The 14,596-nt window shown below is 48.1% G+C and overlaps 2 protein-coding genes across 3 annotated transcripts in view; one reads left to right on the plus strand and one right to left on the minus strand.

Moving 5' to 3' along the window:
* The first annotated feature begins 2,100 nt into the window (after positions 1–2,100).
* Positions 2,101–10,831, plus strand: ADPRH (ADP-ribosylarginine hydrolase). The gene is given in 5 exon segments (XM_030971075.1): positions 2,101–2,523; positions 3,180–3,526; positions 8,600–8,812; positions 8,815–8,959; positions 9,637–10,831. Coding segments are annotated over 5 exon segments (1,449 nt in total). The 5' UTR covers positions 2,101–2,167; the 3' UTR covers positions 10,025–10,831.
* A 262-nt stretch (positions 10,832–11,093) lies between these two features.
* The window catches only part of IGSF3 (immunoglobulin superfamily member 3), a 94,470-nt gene continuing 90,967 nt past the window's right edge, over positions 11,094–14,596 (minus strand). For both annotated transcript variants that reach the window (XM_030971046.1, XM_030971036.1), the window contains one exon: positions 11,094–14,006. In XM_030971046.1, coding sequence (XP_030826906.1) covers positions 13,756–14,006 — 251 coding nt within the window. In that variant the 3' untranslated portion in view covers positions 11,094–13,755. The remainder of the gene's footprint in view (positions 14,007–14,596) is intronic.

Here is a 14,596-nt window from a genome sequence, read left to right on the forward strand (position 1 = left end):
CCTGATGGAGAATGCTGTCCTCACCACTCGTGGACGTCCCATGGGACTCACACACAGAGATCCCTTTGGGATCAGTGCATCCCTGAAGACTGCTGCTCTGCCCACCTTAGGTTTGCAGGCTCCTGCTGATGGTTCCTGCTGCTGGATCATTATCCTCCATCTGTCTGTGAGGAGCCCTCAACACTTTTCTCTGACATCTCTTGGATGTCACTTAACTGCACTGCACATCATGTTTTCATTTTTTAGGAAGCTGAGAATTCAGGAAGCTGGAAGCAATTATGAGAACCAAACATCTCAGTGCCGCAGGCAATTTTTTGCCAATGTAGAGATGTTGTCCCATCTTCCTTCTCTGTTTGAGGAGCCCTGGTGACCTTCCTCTCCACCCTTCTGTCCTTGAGGCTGGAGCAGAAGCCATTCCTCACAGGCAGCCATTCCACAAGACAAAAACACGAGGGGTTTTCCCTCTCACAGGCCCAAACCTTAGGAGCGAAAAACCCCGCTTTGCTTTTGAGCACTGCACCAACCTGGGTAAATTCAGAGCTGTTCTAGAGAAAACAAAATGAACCAGAGAAGCAGAAAAGGTCATCAGGTACTGCTGGCAGTGTTGGAGCATTGGCAGCTTTTTTTCCCACTTCCTTTTCTGTTACTATTTCTTCTGCTAGATGCTTCTCAAACTCTGCATTTGCAGCAGGGCGCAGAGGAGGAGTAGATCTAGGAATGAACGTGGCATGATGAAGCACTGAGACCACTGGGGCTGATGTTCCCATGCAGACCTGTGCTCTCAGCTACCTGAATTCCCCCAGGGCCCCCTCCAAGCCCCCTCCACTCTTGTCTTGCCCCCAAATTCCCCAGGGACTCTGCTCTGACCCAGCACTACATTTGTGATTGCCCTGAAATCCCCCAGGGCTGCAGCTCAAAAACTACTGCCGCTTTCTCCCATAGGCACCAAGGGGGAAATTTTTGTTTTCCCTCCATGTGAGAGGTGCTGGTACCTTGTGGGGTGAGCAAGGGCGCTGGAGATCTGGTGTGGAGGTGATTGTCAGATGGTAAAAATGTTCAGCTTCTACAAAGTGCAATTCCAGCCATGCTCAGTCCTGTTTCTTGCTCCTGTGTTGTGCTCCTATCCCTTCCTCACCCACTGACCAGACTCCTTCAGCTGCCTAACCACTACCAAAAATAAAAACAAAGGATAAAGCAAGGCAGTGGGATCACAAGGTGCCTCAGGACACTATTAAAGCAGACATAGCAAAGATCAGCCCTGGTTTGGGAGGGGTTGGGGTCAGCAGGGAGCTGATCTGGGCCATGCTGGGGTTGTGGGGAGAGCATTGCCCCCAAATACTGCAGAAGGTTCTCTAGAGAAGAAGAGGCTCAGGGGTGACCTCACGGGTCTCTACTACCTCTTCTACAGTCTCTTCTACCATGCCTACAGAAAATGGCCTTAATCTGGGACAGAGAAGATTCAAACTATGTATTAGAAAGGGTTTTTCACTGTTAGGATGGTCAGGCATTGGAATAGATTTCTCAAGGAGGTGGTGGAGTTACCACTCCTGGCAGTGTTCAAGAGGTGTCTGGATGATGGTTTTGTGGTTAAGGGGTGAAAGTGTTGTGCTGGGTGGATGGTTGGACTTGGTGATCTTGAAGGTCTCTTCCAACCCTGACGATTCTGTTAGAAATGATGCAACTTTAAAAATTTTTAAGTAACTTTAGGTTTGTTCGCATTTGCCCCGGGGGAGGGGAATTGAAGCTTCTCTTTAAAAGATTCTGTTCAAAGAGGTTGGGTGAGGTATGATGAGTTTAATGTCTACAGATTGGGAGTTGCCAGAAAATACACAGGAGGTAAATGAATATTAACGAATATTACAGAGGGTGGGGTCAGAAGAGATCGATAAGAGAACCAAAGAATGAGGACTTAACCAGCATCAAAGGCGAAGAGCTCAATAACCAACAGGAGATGGAATACTAAGAACTGTCTAATTTAGGACCAATAAACATGAATGTCTTTGCAGTTATTTTTATATATACATAGGTGAAAAGTCTAGTAAAGAACCATGTATGGTGGAATGATTTTCAGCGCTTTTTTTAAAAAAAGAAACAGTTCATTTCATTGCCCCTGTTTCACTTTCGAGTCCCAGGGCTCAGCCCGGCTCCCCTGAGGGCAGCCCCGAAAATGAAAGCCAGCCAGGCCCTCCGCCGGCGCCGAACCGAGTCCGGCCCGGCTGCCGAGCAGAGCCCGGGAGGCTGGCAGGGACAGCCCGGCCCGGCTGCCGAGCAGAGCCCGGGAGGCTGGCAGGGACAGCCCGGCCCGGCTGCCGAGGAGGAGCCGTGCCGGGTGACACCGCCCCGGGAGGCCGCGGAGGGACGGGCCGAGCGGAGGGGCCCGGGCCGGGTTAAGCAGGCCGCGCCCAGGGCTGCGGAGGCCGAGCCGCGCCCCATGGAGCGGGGCGGGTTTCCGTGGGCTGCTCAGGGTCTGCTGGGAGCCGTGGGCATGCTGGCCGGGCTGGCGGCGATCGGCGGGCTCGCTGTGTGAGTAGCCGCGGGTCGGGAGCGGCCCGGGGCCCGGCTGAGGCGGGGCCGCCGGCTTTCGCCGCTTCTGCTTCTCGTCAGCGAAAAGGAGAAACGAGGCCTGAGCTGCGGCGGGTTTTGGGGGAGGGCGTGGTTGGCATTTCATGGCTGAAGTACCTGCGGGGTGGGGGCGCTGCCTGTGTGAGCCTGCCCGAGGAGCAGGGACAGGTGTCACTGCCATGGCCTGGGCCTGCCAAACCTTACCCCTTACCCCTCACTTCTGTGCCCATGAGGGTCAGCCTCGCCCTACCCCAGGGTACAAGAGCCGCTGGGTGCTGATGTGAGCTTGCTCATGCACTCAGAAAGGTGGAGGACATGGTTATGGTCACATATCCTGCAGTCCTGCCCTTGGTTTTTGGCTGGCAGCTTTATCCTGCCAGCATCCCAGCAGGACATCTCCAGGTGCTCCTGGCCCAGGGCTGGGCTGCCCAGGAGCTGCCACACATCCACCCATGGTAGGTGCACAGGGTCCATGTGCTGTGAAGAAATACATCCTCTGAGTGAGACTCCTGTGACAGGCAGGGTATCCAAGCCTGCTGGAGCTTAGCAGGACAAGCCCATACTGAACTGCGAAAGATTTAATTCTCATTCTCCTTCTCTTTTTTTCTTTCTCATAGTGTCTTCTACAGTGGAGTAGCTGTGGGACAAAAAATGTGTCCTAAGGGAGTGGAAAACTATGTGGCATCCATGGTGCTGAGTGCCGTTGGTGACACGGTGGCATATTACAACGGGAGATGGGAGTTCCAGAAGAGTGGCCCAGTCATCCACAAGGAGCTGGCAGACATGGGGGGGCTGGCCAACATCAGCCTCCAGGGCTGGATAGTCAGCGATGACACCGTGATGCACTTGGCCACGGCCGAAGCCCTGGTAGCAGCCGGGAAAAACCCAACGTTCCCACATCTCTACACTCTGCTTGCAAGGAACTACAAGGAGTGCATGAATGACATGGCGGGCAGAGCTCCAGGTAACCCCTCCATCCTGCTGTCTGGGTAGAGCTCTGCTGTTGCTCATGTCTCTCCTGCAGCTGGGAGCTGGCGCTGGCCTCGGCTCTGCTTTGGGCTGTTTACTGTATTCCACGTAAAGGAAAAGTCTTCCACACTCAGTACTACCTGTTTCAGGATGAGCTAAAGAGAACAGAATAAGGCAAGCTGAAGTGGTTTGGGCTTCTCTGAACTAGATTAAAAAGATGTTGTTTTGTTCACATTTACAAAACATTCTTATGGGTGTGTTTGAGGCCTAGCCTGAGCTCAGGAAGGGTGACAGCTTTTGAACTTGGGATTCCTACATTCAGTGGCTAAAAAATTCACATTCAGCTACTGTAATGCACACCCTGAGATGCACCCCACAGAATTAATACAGAACTTCTCATTATAAACACAACAAATTACATGTAAAATATATTAAAGGATACAGATCCTTGCTTGGAGTAATTACACTTATTAAACCCAAAGTCTGCTGGTGGCTAGCTCTGCATGCCCAATTTCTGCACCAGGACAGTCAGGTCAATGTTCTTTTCTGAACCCTGTACTTCCATCAACTCTCTTTTCTCTGCATAGACACATTGGTGCTGAGTTTGTGTCACAAGCAGTGGGCCAGCAGTATTCAGGAAGGGCACCTTGACGGGCTACAGTAGCCAAGACATGTACAACATATCCCTGTGGTTCCTAACTCACCCAGCCCTCCTGACCCAGCTCTTCCCCGAGGATTCCATCTGTCTCTGTGCTCGTGGCCCAGGCTCTTCTGGATGCTTGGATTTCATTTAAATTGGAGCTGCTTAGGCTGGGCCTCTAATTTGACCAGCACAGGAGGCATGAAGTATCCAGGAGACGCTCAAATTCAGCAGTCCTGTGCAAAGTTTATACATTGTAATTGTATGTATGCTTAGATGTGCTTATTTGGAGTGGCCAGAGTATGTCAAGAGTGTTCTGTCTTGGCATTAAACATGGGAAAGGCCAAATCTTGCCACTGAGCATAGTGTATTGGAGCTGTGCATTTCCAAAATAAACCAGGTTGGAAACCTGAACAGGAATTTATTCTGCTTACCTTTCCTCAGTGGGCTCCTGTCCTTGTGTAAAGAACTAAATTATCAGTCTTCTTTTAACACCCACACTCCCAGCTGTTGGAGTGGCCTAATTAATAAAATATTTAGGAAGGGGTAATGATGCTTGTTAGGACAGCTGAAGGTGGCAGATAAAACTTCCAAGAGATTCATGGTAGTTTTGGTGAAGCAGCATAGTTTAGTTTCCCCAGCCAAGATGGACTAACCACAGCTGCCAGTGAGACAGCACCTGGAAGGATTTTCACTCTCTAACCGTGGTGACTAAAACCTAAGATGAAAAGGAGAAAACCTTAAAGTTTAAATATTAGTAAATAATATCTAAGGATAATAGGACACCTACTGCATTCCTTCTGTGACTAAAACTGAGCTGCAATATGCCCAAAAGAAGTTCCTTTTCCTGGAAGTGATGAATTTGAAAGCAAACTTGCTATGGACATTAAGAGGAGTGACAAGGAAAGGTGAGATTATCTAGGTAAAAATAGAAATACACATTGCTTAGTGGGCCAAAGACAATTAAAAATTTTGCAATCAGAATTGCTCCTGCTGCATGTATAAAAGGCATTCAGCTCTGAGAGTTTAAATCCTGACCCTTAGCAGTTCAATTCCCACTGAAGGGAATACCTAATCCATACCCTGAAAAGCTATCTGGATTCTCCATGGCATATTGATAAGTTCTAATGATTAAAGCTGCATGCCAATAATTTATTTTGGCAGTTCAGAACAAATGGATTTTAACTGAGAACATAACCCAAGGTGGTGCTCTTCTGGCCTAGTACTCACCAGGGAATTGCAGCCCTGAAGGCTGAGAATAGAAAGTTGCTGTAGGAACTTTTGCCCAACACAGAAGAGGTTTCCTTAGAACAGTGGGGGAAAGTCACATTGATGGCTCACATGAGGCAGTCCAGACCTGAAAACCCAAAGCTGCAGTAACAAAGGGATTCCCACAACGTTCTGAGTCACAGGACAGCCACAGCAGGGTCCCTCAGAGACACAGCCCCAGGAGAGAACTCTGGGGCTAGTAATTCAACGACAAGGTAATCCCTACACCCACTACTGCTATTTGTGATGTGCCACAGCCCCAACTTCATTGTTCCTTGCAGATTATAAAGCCAGTGAATTAAGCAACACATGCACAGACATACTTCTTTTTTCATGGTACAACTAAAGCACTTCTTCAGGAAACCTTCTGCTTCAAAATTGGTCGTAGTGCTCTGCCTTTGGAATTATTTACCACTGTGTGGTTTGTTTAACTCACCTTTTTTTATGTGTACTAATAAATCCCAAACAACTGTTACCTGAGGTTTCTTGGTCCTATCCCAAAAATTGAGTCTAGCTGTTCTTGAAACTTTGTCAGCTTGCCCTAATTCACACACTTTTTCCTTGTATTTCTTCTTTCCTTAGACCAATACCATGCTTAGGTTACTTTTAACTTCCTGTTGTTGGTGCAAAGGATTCCTAACCTGGATGTACAGGATTTCCAAAACAATTTGCTAATTCAGAAACTCCCTACAGCAGTTTTTTAAAAACTTATTTATAGAAATAAAAACCTGATGTGATTCCATCTTAGTCTTCCTAAATCGGCTTTCCAATGTTTTAATATTTTAACTGTTTAAAAGTGTGAGGGATACTACTTTTAATACTTCATAAATTGTAAGTCTTAGCTGTCATACACTGGTTTGGTATACACATTGTCATACACTGGTTTACACAATTTTTTCCACTTGCAAGTTATCAGTAGTCATTTCCTAAAATAATATGCACAGGCTTAAAGCTGCAAGCAAATTGTATTGCAAAATAACCAGTCTTTCTTTCCGTTTAAAGCCTTGTCATCTTCCCTTTTATTTTAGCTACAATTAGTGCAAGAACAATCTCACTTTTATCAAGGATTGAGGTGTGTGGTCTCGGCCTGCACAGACAGGTCTTGAAGAAATTATTTTCTCAAAGTTTCAGCAAGAGTAATCTTTGCATTTGTTATGCAGATTTTGATTTTAAGCTTCCTTAGTCTCGGTGCTCTCTGCCTTCCCCCTTGCTTTCCTGGAAGAAGTTCTCTTTTACCAGAATTGACAAATAGAATAGTTGGAACAGCTTTTTAAAAACGTGGCTTTGTTTGACAGGTTCATTTTAATGTCCTGTTACAGGTCACTGGGTACAATGCTTGGTATGGTGAGATTTTTAGAAAAATGTCTCCATTTTCTGTTAGTCATCATGAAGTTGGAAATTATGCTGCTATCCCTCTTAACAATTTTGATGCATGGCAGCCAGCACTGAATTAGTAAACTACGTGAAATTTAGGGGCCTGGACATGTTCCCACACTAAGACATGTTCCCACATGTTCCTAAAAGCAAACTCACAGAGACTTCAGTTAGAGGCTGGTTGTGACTGGTCCCAGTATAGCTAAAGACACTTGGCCCAGCACGTGACATTATTCCCGACAGTAGCCAGCTCTTAGTTATTTTTAGCCTATGTCCAGAAGCCAGTCTTAGAGCTGTGCTTGGATTTGGAGATATTTCAGTTACAAGGGTGCTGCAAATGCAGATGAAACAGGCTGCCATGAACCAAACCCTACTGCCAAACATGTACATGGGATTGCAGAAGCCAAGAGCCCTGCAGGGGACTCCGTGCTGTACCTGGCTGTGATGAGCAAGGCCACAGATCGTGGTGGCTGAGTTGCACCAAAGTGAGGTGAATTTGTTTGACCAGGCTTCTTCCTTGTACTCTATTCTATTTAGTTTGACTTCCAAAGTAACAGAGCACCTGCAAGTTCATCAGCTACCTGTCCCAGTGAGGGACAAAGTCTAGTTTTGGGGTTGTGGTAACAGCCAGCTGCTGCTGTTACCCTGTGTGTCTGAGAGAGGACTCAGCACACTGGGGTTACTCTGTTGAGCTCATTGTCCAGCACATTAAAACTTAAATGAAGCTGCTTGAAACCTGCCTTGATTTACCTTCCTGCTGGAAAAGAAGTATTTACAATTGGGCCAGAAGAGAAGACTAGGAGGAAAAAAAGTAAGGTAGAAGAGAATCAAAGATAATTCAATGTTCCAAACCTATTTCTTCTTTACACACAAGCATTTGGGCTTGGCTCTCAAAACATTTCACTGTCTTGGCTGGGGAAGCTGGCTGGGCTCTGAAATTTGGGGGTGTTTTCTTTGTCCTATAAATGTGTTGGACTAACAAGTGTTAGTCTGAAGAAGTAGCACTGGAAGAAACAGAGTGATTTCTTTAAAAAGTAAAAGAAATATGGAGGAGATGGAGGTGCGCTTGCCTCATTTCTTATAGTCTTTCTGTAGTTATCCTTTAGTGGCAGTGTTTGGAGATGACCTAGTGAGCTGGACAAACCTTTGGTCTCACCTAGTACAGCCGCTCCTCAGCTTATGAAAGAGGAGTCCAGTAGAGCCAGTCATGCAGACCGTGTTGAGGTGAGACAGGTGCTACAATCAAAGCTTTCTGACGAACTCAAACTGCAGCAAGGGACAGCTGAAAAACATTTTCTATCAGTACGTTCTTCTATTAGTAAGGAGCTTGTGGGGTCTCTGCCTTTACAAGTCCTGTGAAAAAGCAGTTACCTAGACTGGTCTTGTGTCAGAGATCCTACAACCTTTCTGTTTACAGAGAGAGATATCTAGGTATGTGTGTGTATATCTATTAGTATATATGGTTTTTTTGGATAACACAAAATGTAAATATAAACCATGTCAGTAAATGAGCAATGAGGTGTTTCCTACCCCCTAGACCTTTTAATTGCTTTCATAAACAAAAATTGTCAGGTCTGCTGGGGAGGATAGAGGTTGCTCCAGCAGTTTAAGGCAGGATATGTATGTAAGCAGACAACTTACGGTTTTAAAAGGAAGCTCAAATCCCTTACACAGAGCGATGCTTTCTTCCCCAGTGCCCTGCCTGTCTTCCTGCTGTTGCCAAGCTACCTCCTGCTGATGCTTGTGTTTCTCCCTTCTCTCGGGCTCTGCGGCTCCTGTCTCCAGGTGCCATGTCTGTGGAAAGCACCAGGAAGCTGGCTCCGGGGCGGCCCAATGGCTGGCGGATCCCGTTCAGCCCACGGGCAGGGGGCTGCGGGGCCGCCATGCGCGCCATGTGCATCGGGCTGCGCTTCTACCAGCCCGCCCAGCTGGACACCCTGATCCAAGTCAGCATCGAGAGCGGCCGCATGACCCACCACCACCCCACCGGCTACCTGGGGCCCTGGCCTCAGCCCTCTTCACGGCCTATGCGGTGAACAGCGTGCCCCCCGTGGCCTGGGGCAAGGGGCTCATGGAGGTGCTGCCACGGGCAAAAGCCTACGTGCAGGAATCCGGCTTCTTTGTGAAGGAGAACATGGAGCAATGGTGAGCTGCATTCCCTGCACTGCCATTTCTTAAAGCCCTTGTACCACAGGTCGAGCTCTGCTCATATTTAAGTTTCAATAATCACACTATGGCAGACTCCTAGGGCAGCACACACCTGGCACAGGATCAAATCAATTCAGAGTACCTTAACTTGGGGGAAAAAAAAAGGTGGGTTGTGTTTGGGTCAGGTACTTGTGACCATTTTTGGGATCTAGTATGAAGTAGGTAGACTTGTCATCTCATGCAACTGTGATCTTATGAAAGATGGCAAGCAGGGCTGGGGAACAGCATCAAGCTTAGGGCTGAGCTCAGTTTGAAAGTTATAACCAAATCTGCATATTCAGTACACCTCTGTGTGCAGGGGCACACACAGAGGTAGAGCTGCTCTGAATTTGGGAGGATGACTCAGTTCTCACTCTGAGCCTTTGAATCCTGCAGGTGCTGGGCTGCCTTCTCCCATGTGACAGGAGGGAGGGGAAATCTAACTCACTGAAACTTGTCCTTGTGCCTCTTACCGTAAATCATGCCCCTAGTTTTGACAATCGGGGGCCGCCTGCCATTTTGCTCGCTCCGGGCTCCTGACATGGCGCGTTTTCCGCTGGTGCCTGCGTGGTGCTCAGCTGCGTGCTGCTGCCCTGGGACAACTTACAGCCGCTCCATCCCCTCCTGTTTGGCAGGTATTACTTCGAAGATAAGTGGAAAAAATACCTGGAGGAGAGAGGCATCTCAGACGGGGTCTCATCGCCCAAATTCCCGGCCAAGTACGGCGTGGAAGAGAGAGACTCGTTCTACACGTCCCTCAGCTACAGCGGCTGGGGGGGCAGCAGCGGGCACGACGCGCCCATGATCGCCTACGATGCCCTGCTGGGCGCGGGGGACTCCTGGATAGAGCTGGCTCACCGCGCCTTCTTCCACGGCGGGGACAGCGACTCCACGGCCGCCATCGCCGCCAGCTGGTGGGGCGTCATCCACGCCTTCAAGGGCGTTCCCCCCAACCTCTACGCGCACCTGGAGTACAAGGACCGCCTGGAGAAGGTGGCCAAGGACTTGTACAGCATACTCTAGGCAGGAGGTGGCAGGGCACCCCTCAGGCACACTTACCCGTGCTCTCTCGCTTGGTTTGCAAAGCCACCGGATTAAATCTCAACAATGTAAGCCAGGGCCAGACCTGCCTTTTCTCTGTGTGCTGGCTTCAGTGGGGAGGCCACATCAGTGCTAGTTTGGGGCTGGTGGTTTGATGGGAACACACAGCGGTGCCCCAAGACATCCCTCCTGTGCTGCAGGGTGGCTGCACTTCGTCTGGTCCTCAAGAGGAGCAGGAGCACCCACAGCAGCCCTGCTGACGCTCCTGCTGCAGCAGGACAGGCAGCAAACCCCACTCAAACCCCCCAAACCAGCATCCTCCCCCTACAAGGGGGGCAGGGAGCACAAGCAGCCCATTGTGTCTGGGGACAACAGAGCTTTCTTATAAAATTATTTTAGCAGAGGATGTTTTTTGTTTCAAATAAATGTGGAAAAAAACCCCAAACCCAACCTTAAACCCAATTCTACAGCACTCTTGCAATACAGGTAGGAATGCATCATGCTACTTGCCTATTTCAGTGAATATGGGAGAATTCAAGACTCCTGACCAAATCCTTAGTTAAGGCAAAAGTGGGTAAGGAGAATTAAACAGGTTGCATTGTACATCAGCTTCTGCAGTGAACTATATTCTGCTTTCATCAAGGTTACTAAAAGTAATTTGCTTAACATTTGCTATGCATAATTCTATTAAAATAAGGTTTTTCTTCAAATCCAGACTATGACACACCAAAGTACTTTTACTGTTTTCAGAACAATTTCAAAACGAGTGTGTTCAATAAAAAGTCCTGACAGGCCTCTGTTAAATGTTCTATTATGGCATGGGGTTGAGGGTTGGATGGGGTAGGAAATCAGAGGTGCCAGGTGTCTGCAAGCTCCAGCTGCAAGAGAGAGGAGATGTGCTACCAGTGGTAGGGAGAGAAGTTATTGCATCAAGGAGTAGGGGCAGAGGGACAGGGTTCCCAGGAGGAGGGCCTCAGCACACCTTTATGCTCTGAGTGCACATAAAGGCATAATAAAAGCCCAGATCTCACAAAAACCAGCAGCAATAGGATTCACAATTTCAACACAGTTTACTACAGCTCTCGGGTGTGTTGTATAAAACATGTTTTAGTGCAACATAGTACAAAGTTTTTGTTGGGTTTTTTTAAACTTTTTTTTTTAAAAATCCCAAACATTTTTCCACATCATGCATGGATAGGGTCTCTCTCTTTCTTCTTGGGTTCGTTACAGAAAGTTACTGCAGAGAGAGTGGTTTGAAAAGCTTTGTGTTAAAACTCATTACAGGAAGAGGCTGCCTTATAAAAACTGAGAGAAGTTTTAGACTGGGCAACACACTGCCAGAGCAATGGAGAAATGTCACCAGCAAGGTACATTCAGGGACCACTGTGGGGGCCACTTGCCAGGAAAGGCTGGGCTCTGTGGCAGGCCTCCAGGAGAGCCCTGCTCTGGGGGCAGACAGGCTGGCGAGGAGGAGCGTGGCTCAGGCGCAGAGCAGAGCTCTCCCAGGAAACAACGGCTCCTGCTGACTTCATTCTCTCTTCTTCCTTAAAGCTGAAGTGAGTTGTGGTTCCTGCCCAGGAGCAGTACATACAGGAGATAGAACAGTTAGGAAACAATACCCACTGGCTTGCAGCTGCAGCTGTTTGCACCTCAATTCTTCATTTCCATTCACTTCTCATCCCACTCCTCTCTCTGCAGACGCCTTAGCCAGAAAGGGAAGACAAGTGTGCGGGTGTGCAATACATACAGATATAGGAATGTGATTGTATGCATATGCTGGGGCCAGGAAGCAGTTACTTCTCCAGGAGGCAGACTTCACAGAGGGCGAGTGAAACTGGGTCTTCCCAGCAGAAGAAGAAACCAGTGCTGTTCTGGTGGAGGTGCAGAGGTGGCCAACTTCAAACATCTTAGCACGGGACGATCTGCAGCCATGTGGGTCCTCTCCCAGACAGGAGCGAGGCTTCATGGTGCAGATCTCCTACCTGAAGCTTCACCACCTCTGAAACATCAAGGCATCAGGGTCTAACTGACTTAGTGCTACAGAGCATCTGCTGAGGTCCCCTCTGCTCCCAAAGAGCAGTCCGACCCTCCGGAGAGGACGACGGCTGTGGGTATGGCACCTCTCACACATGAGGCAGGGGGCTCTTGTGGCTGCACCCGTCCGCCCCTGCTTGGCTTCAGCCATGCTGCAAAAAAAGAAATGGCCGGATTTGCCAGGAAGACATCAAGGAAGACAACAAAAGGCCATTTTTGGCAAACATTTTCTTCCGCCAGACGTAACGCTTACGGGGGAGGAGGCGGTTCCTCCACAGGACAGGGCAGGGGTTCTTGGCATTAGGGGTGCAGGAGGTCAGGTGCCCCACGTGGCGAGAGCCCTGGTTTGGTTCACAAGAGCCATATCTTTCACAGAAAGAACAGCATTTCCTGCCACAGCGACTCTTACAAGGCAGGTGACGTTGCCAGGAGGGGGAGCTTATGGAGAAATGGATTCTCTTCCTAAAGTCTCAGAAACAAATGGCAGATGCACATACACGCAGGGGGAAGATTTCTCTTGGCCAAGGGGACAGGGAAATCCCCAGGGTGCTGATGTGCTGCAGGCCCCTTGCTTTGTCCAGGCTCACACTGGGGAGCAGGGCAGCCACAGGAAAACTCGTGACACATGGTCGTTAACTGCACGTCCCCACTACATGGCATGTTTGCTACTGGGCTCCTTGGCTGAACCATCCAGGGACTGTGAACCTGACCTGTGGAGCTTCTCCTTTCCTCCTTCCTAGAGTCTTTACTTTGGTCATGTTGAAGCCTTCAGAGACTGGATTAAGCCTCCCATTCCCAAATGACTGGGGCACAGAGGAGATCTGCCTCATCTGAGGTGGCAGCATGGACACCAGGGAGGAGCATGACTCTGGTGAGACCGTACAAGGACCCTCTTTGCTACAACACAGTCAGGGCTTTCAGGTGTCCTTCCTTTCCCCCCTTCAGTTACGTGAGACAAACTAAACTGCTTTTGTCCTGACCACAAGCACGCTCAATATTCAGTCTCTCCAAGACCTGGGAACACTCCCAAAAAGTGAATTGCTCCCTCCTGAGAAAACAAGTAAGGTGGAGGCAAGAAGATGCTGAGGCTACAGCCAGTCTTTGAAATGGACCTCTTGACAGACAGCCCAGTTAACCCCTCTGGGGACAGAGCTGGCTTTGTCTGTTTTGGAAGAGGGAGGAGCTAGCTCAGTGCACCTTGGGAAAGGATCTTCTTCACTGTGGCACTGAGTCTGAGAAGAAAAAACAGTCTATTTTGGAAAACATATCTGTTTACTTCCAAAGAGATTATCCTACGACCAAATACCCCCTGGGAACTCCACACTGTGTGGAGGGCAGGGAAAGTCTACAGTTCTTTGAGTGACCAAAAAAAAAAAAAGATAAAAAAGCAACAGCCAAAAAGACAGCAACTGATGTGAGTCAAATTAGTCCGAGAGGAACATCTGCTATGTACAGCAAGTGCCTCTGTCCATTGGGGTGAGGGGGTATGTTCCCACAGGTGCTGGAAGAAGCCTTGGACCTTCCTGCTCCTGCTGGCTGGGCAGAGCTCAGCCACTGTGTCAGAGCACAGACACGGTAACAAATGAAACAAGAACAACTAACCCCACTGTGCTCCTCGGGGCTCCCGGTGTATCTCTACTTCTCTCCCTCTGTGCGTCCCTACAGGTGTCTCTGCCTCTTTAGTCCATGGTTCCTGGGTGGATGCTGAGGACTGGTGGCTCTAGGCAAGTGGGAGAGTAGTTGAGGTGAGGCTCTTTGATCCACAGCAAGGGAACCCCATTCTTGCCCTCCGAGTTCTTGCTGGAGTTTCTGCTCTTGAACCGCACCAGGAGGATGGTGATGATCAAGATGCCAAAGATGGGGAAGGGGTAGAAGAACACAAAGTAGAAGAGGGCGTCATTGGAGCAGATGACAGACTGCAGTGTGGAGCCTGGAAAGAGACACAGGGTGGTCACATTTCATGGTTTCTCTCTAATCAGGACATGCAAACTTCCTCAGAAACATAGAAAATCAGATGCTCATTATTCTATGTCAAAGCAGGAGGTGGAGCCCTGAGAAAAATAACAGTGTTAGAACAGAAGAAAGTTCTAACAGGGCATGTTTCAGCTTTATCCCCCCCAAGAGTTTAATAAGTCATAGAGTCCTCTATTATTGTTATATTTTTGGAAAGTTTTTTTTGTTTAGGATTTTTTTTAGGAAGCTGAGAAGCTTCATAAAAAAAATGAAAATAATAATTATCTAATTATTTCCCCTGCATTTTACTACTTTAAAATGTAGCTAAAAATTGTTTATCCAACAAGCAGTTGTTTAACTAGTTTCATGTAAATTGTTTTAACTTAATGACCAATCACCATCCAACTGTGTCAAAACTCTAAAAACAATCAGGAATTTTCATAATCATTCTTAATAACCTTCTGTAAGTATCCTTTCTCTATTATTTAATATAATTTTAGTATAACATTCTATAATATAATATAATATAATATAATATAATATAATATAATATAATATAATATAATA

The sequence above is a fragment of the Camarhynchus parvulus genome, chromosome 1, assembly GCF_901933205.1.
Source record: "Camarhynchus parvulus chromosome 1, STF_HiC, whole genome shotgun sequence".
In the NCBI taxonomy this organism is placed as follows: domain Eukaryota; kingdom Metazoa; phylum Chordata; class Aves; order Passeriformes; family Thraupidae; genus Camarhynchus; species Camarhynchus parvulus.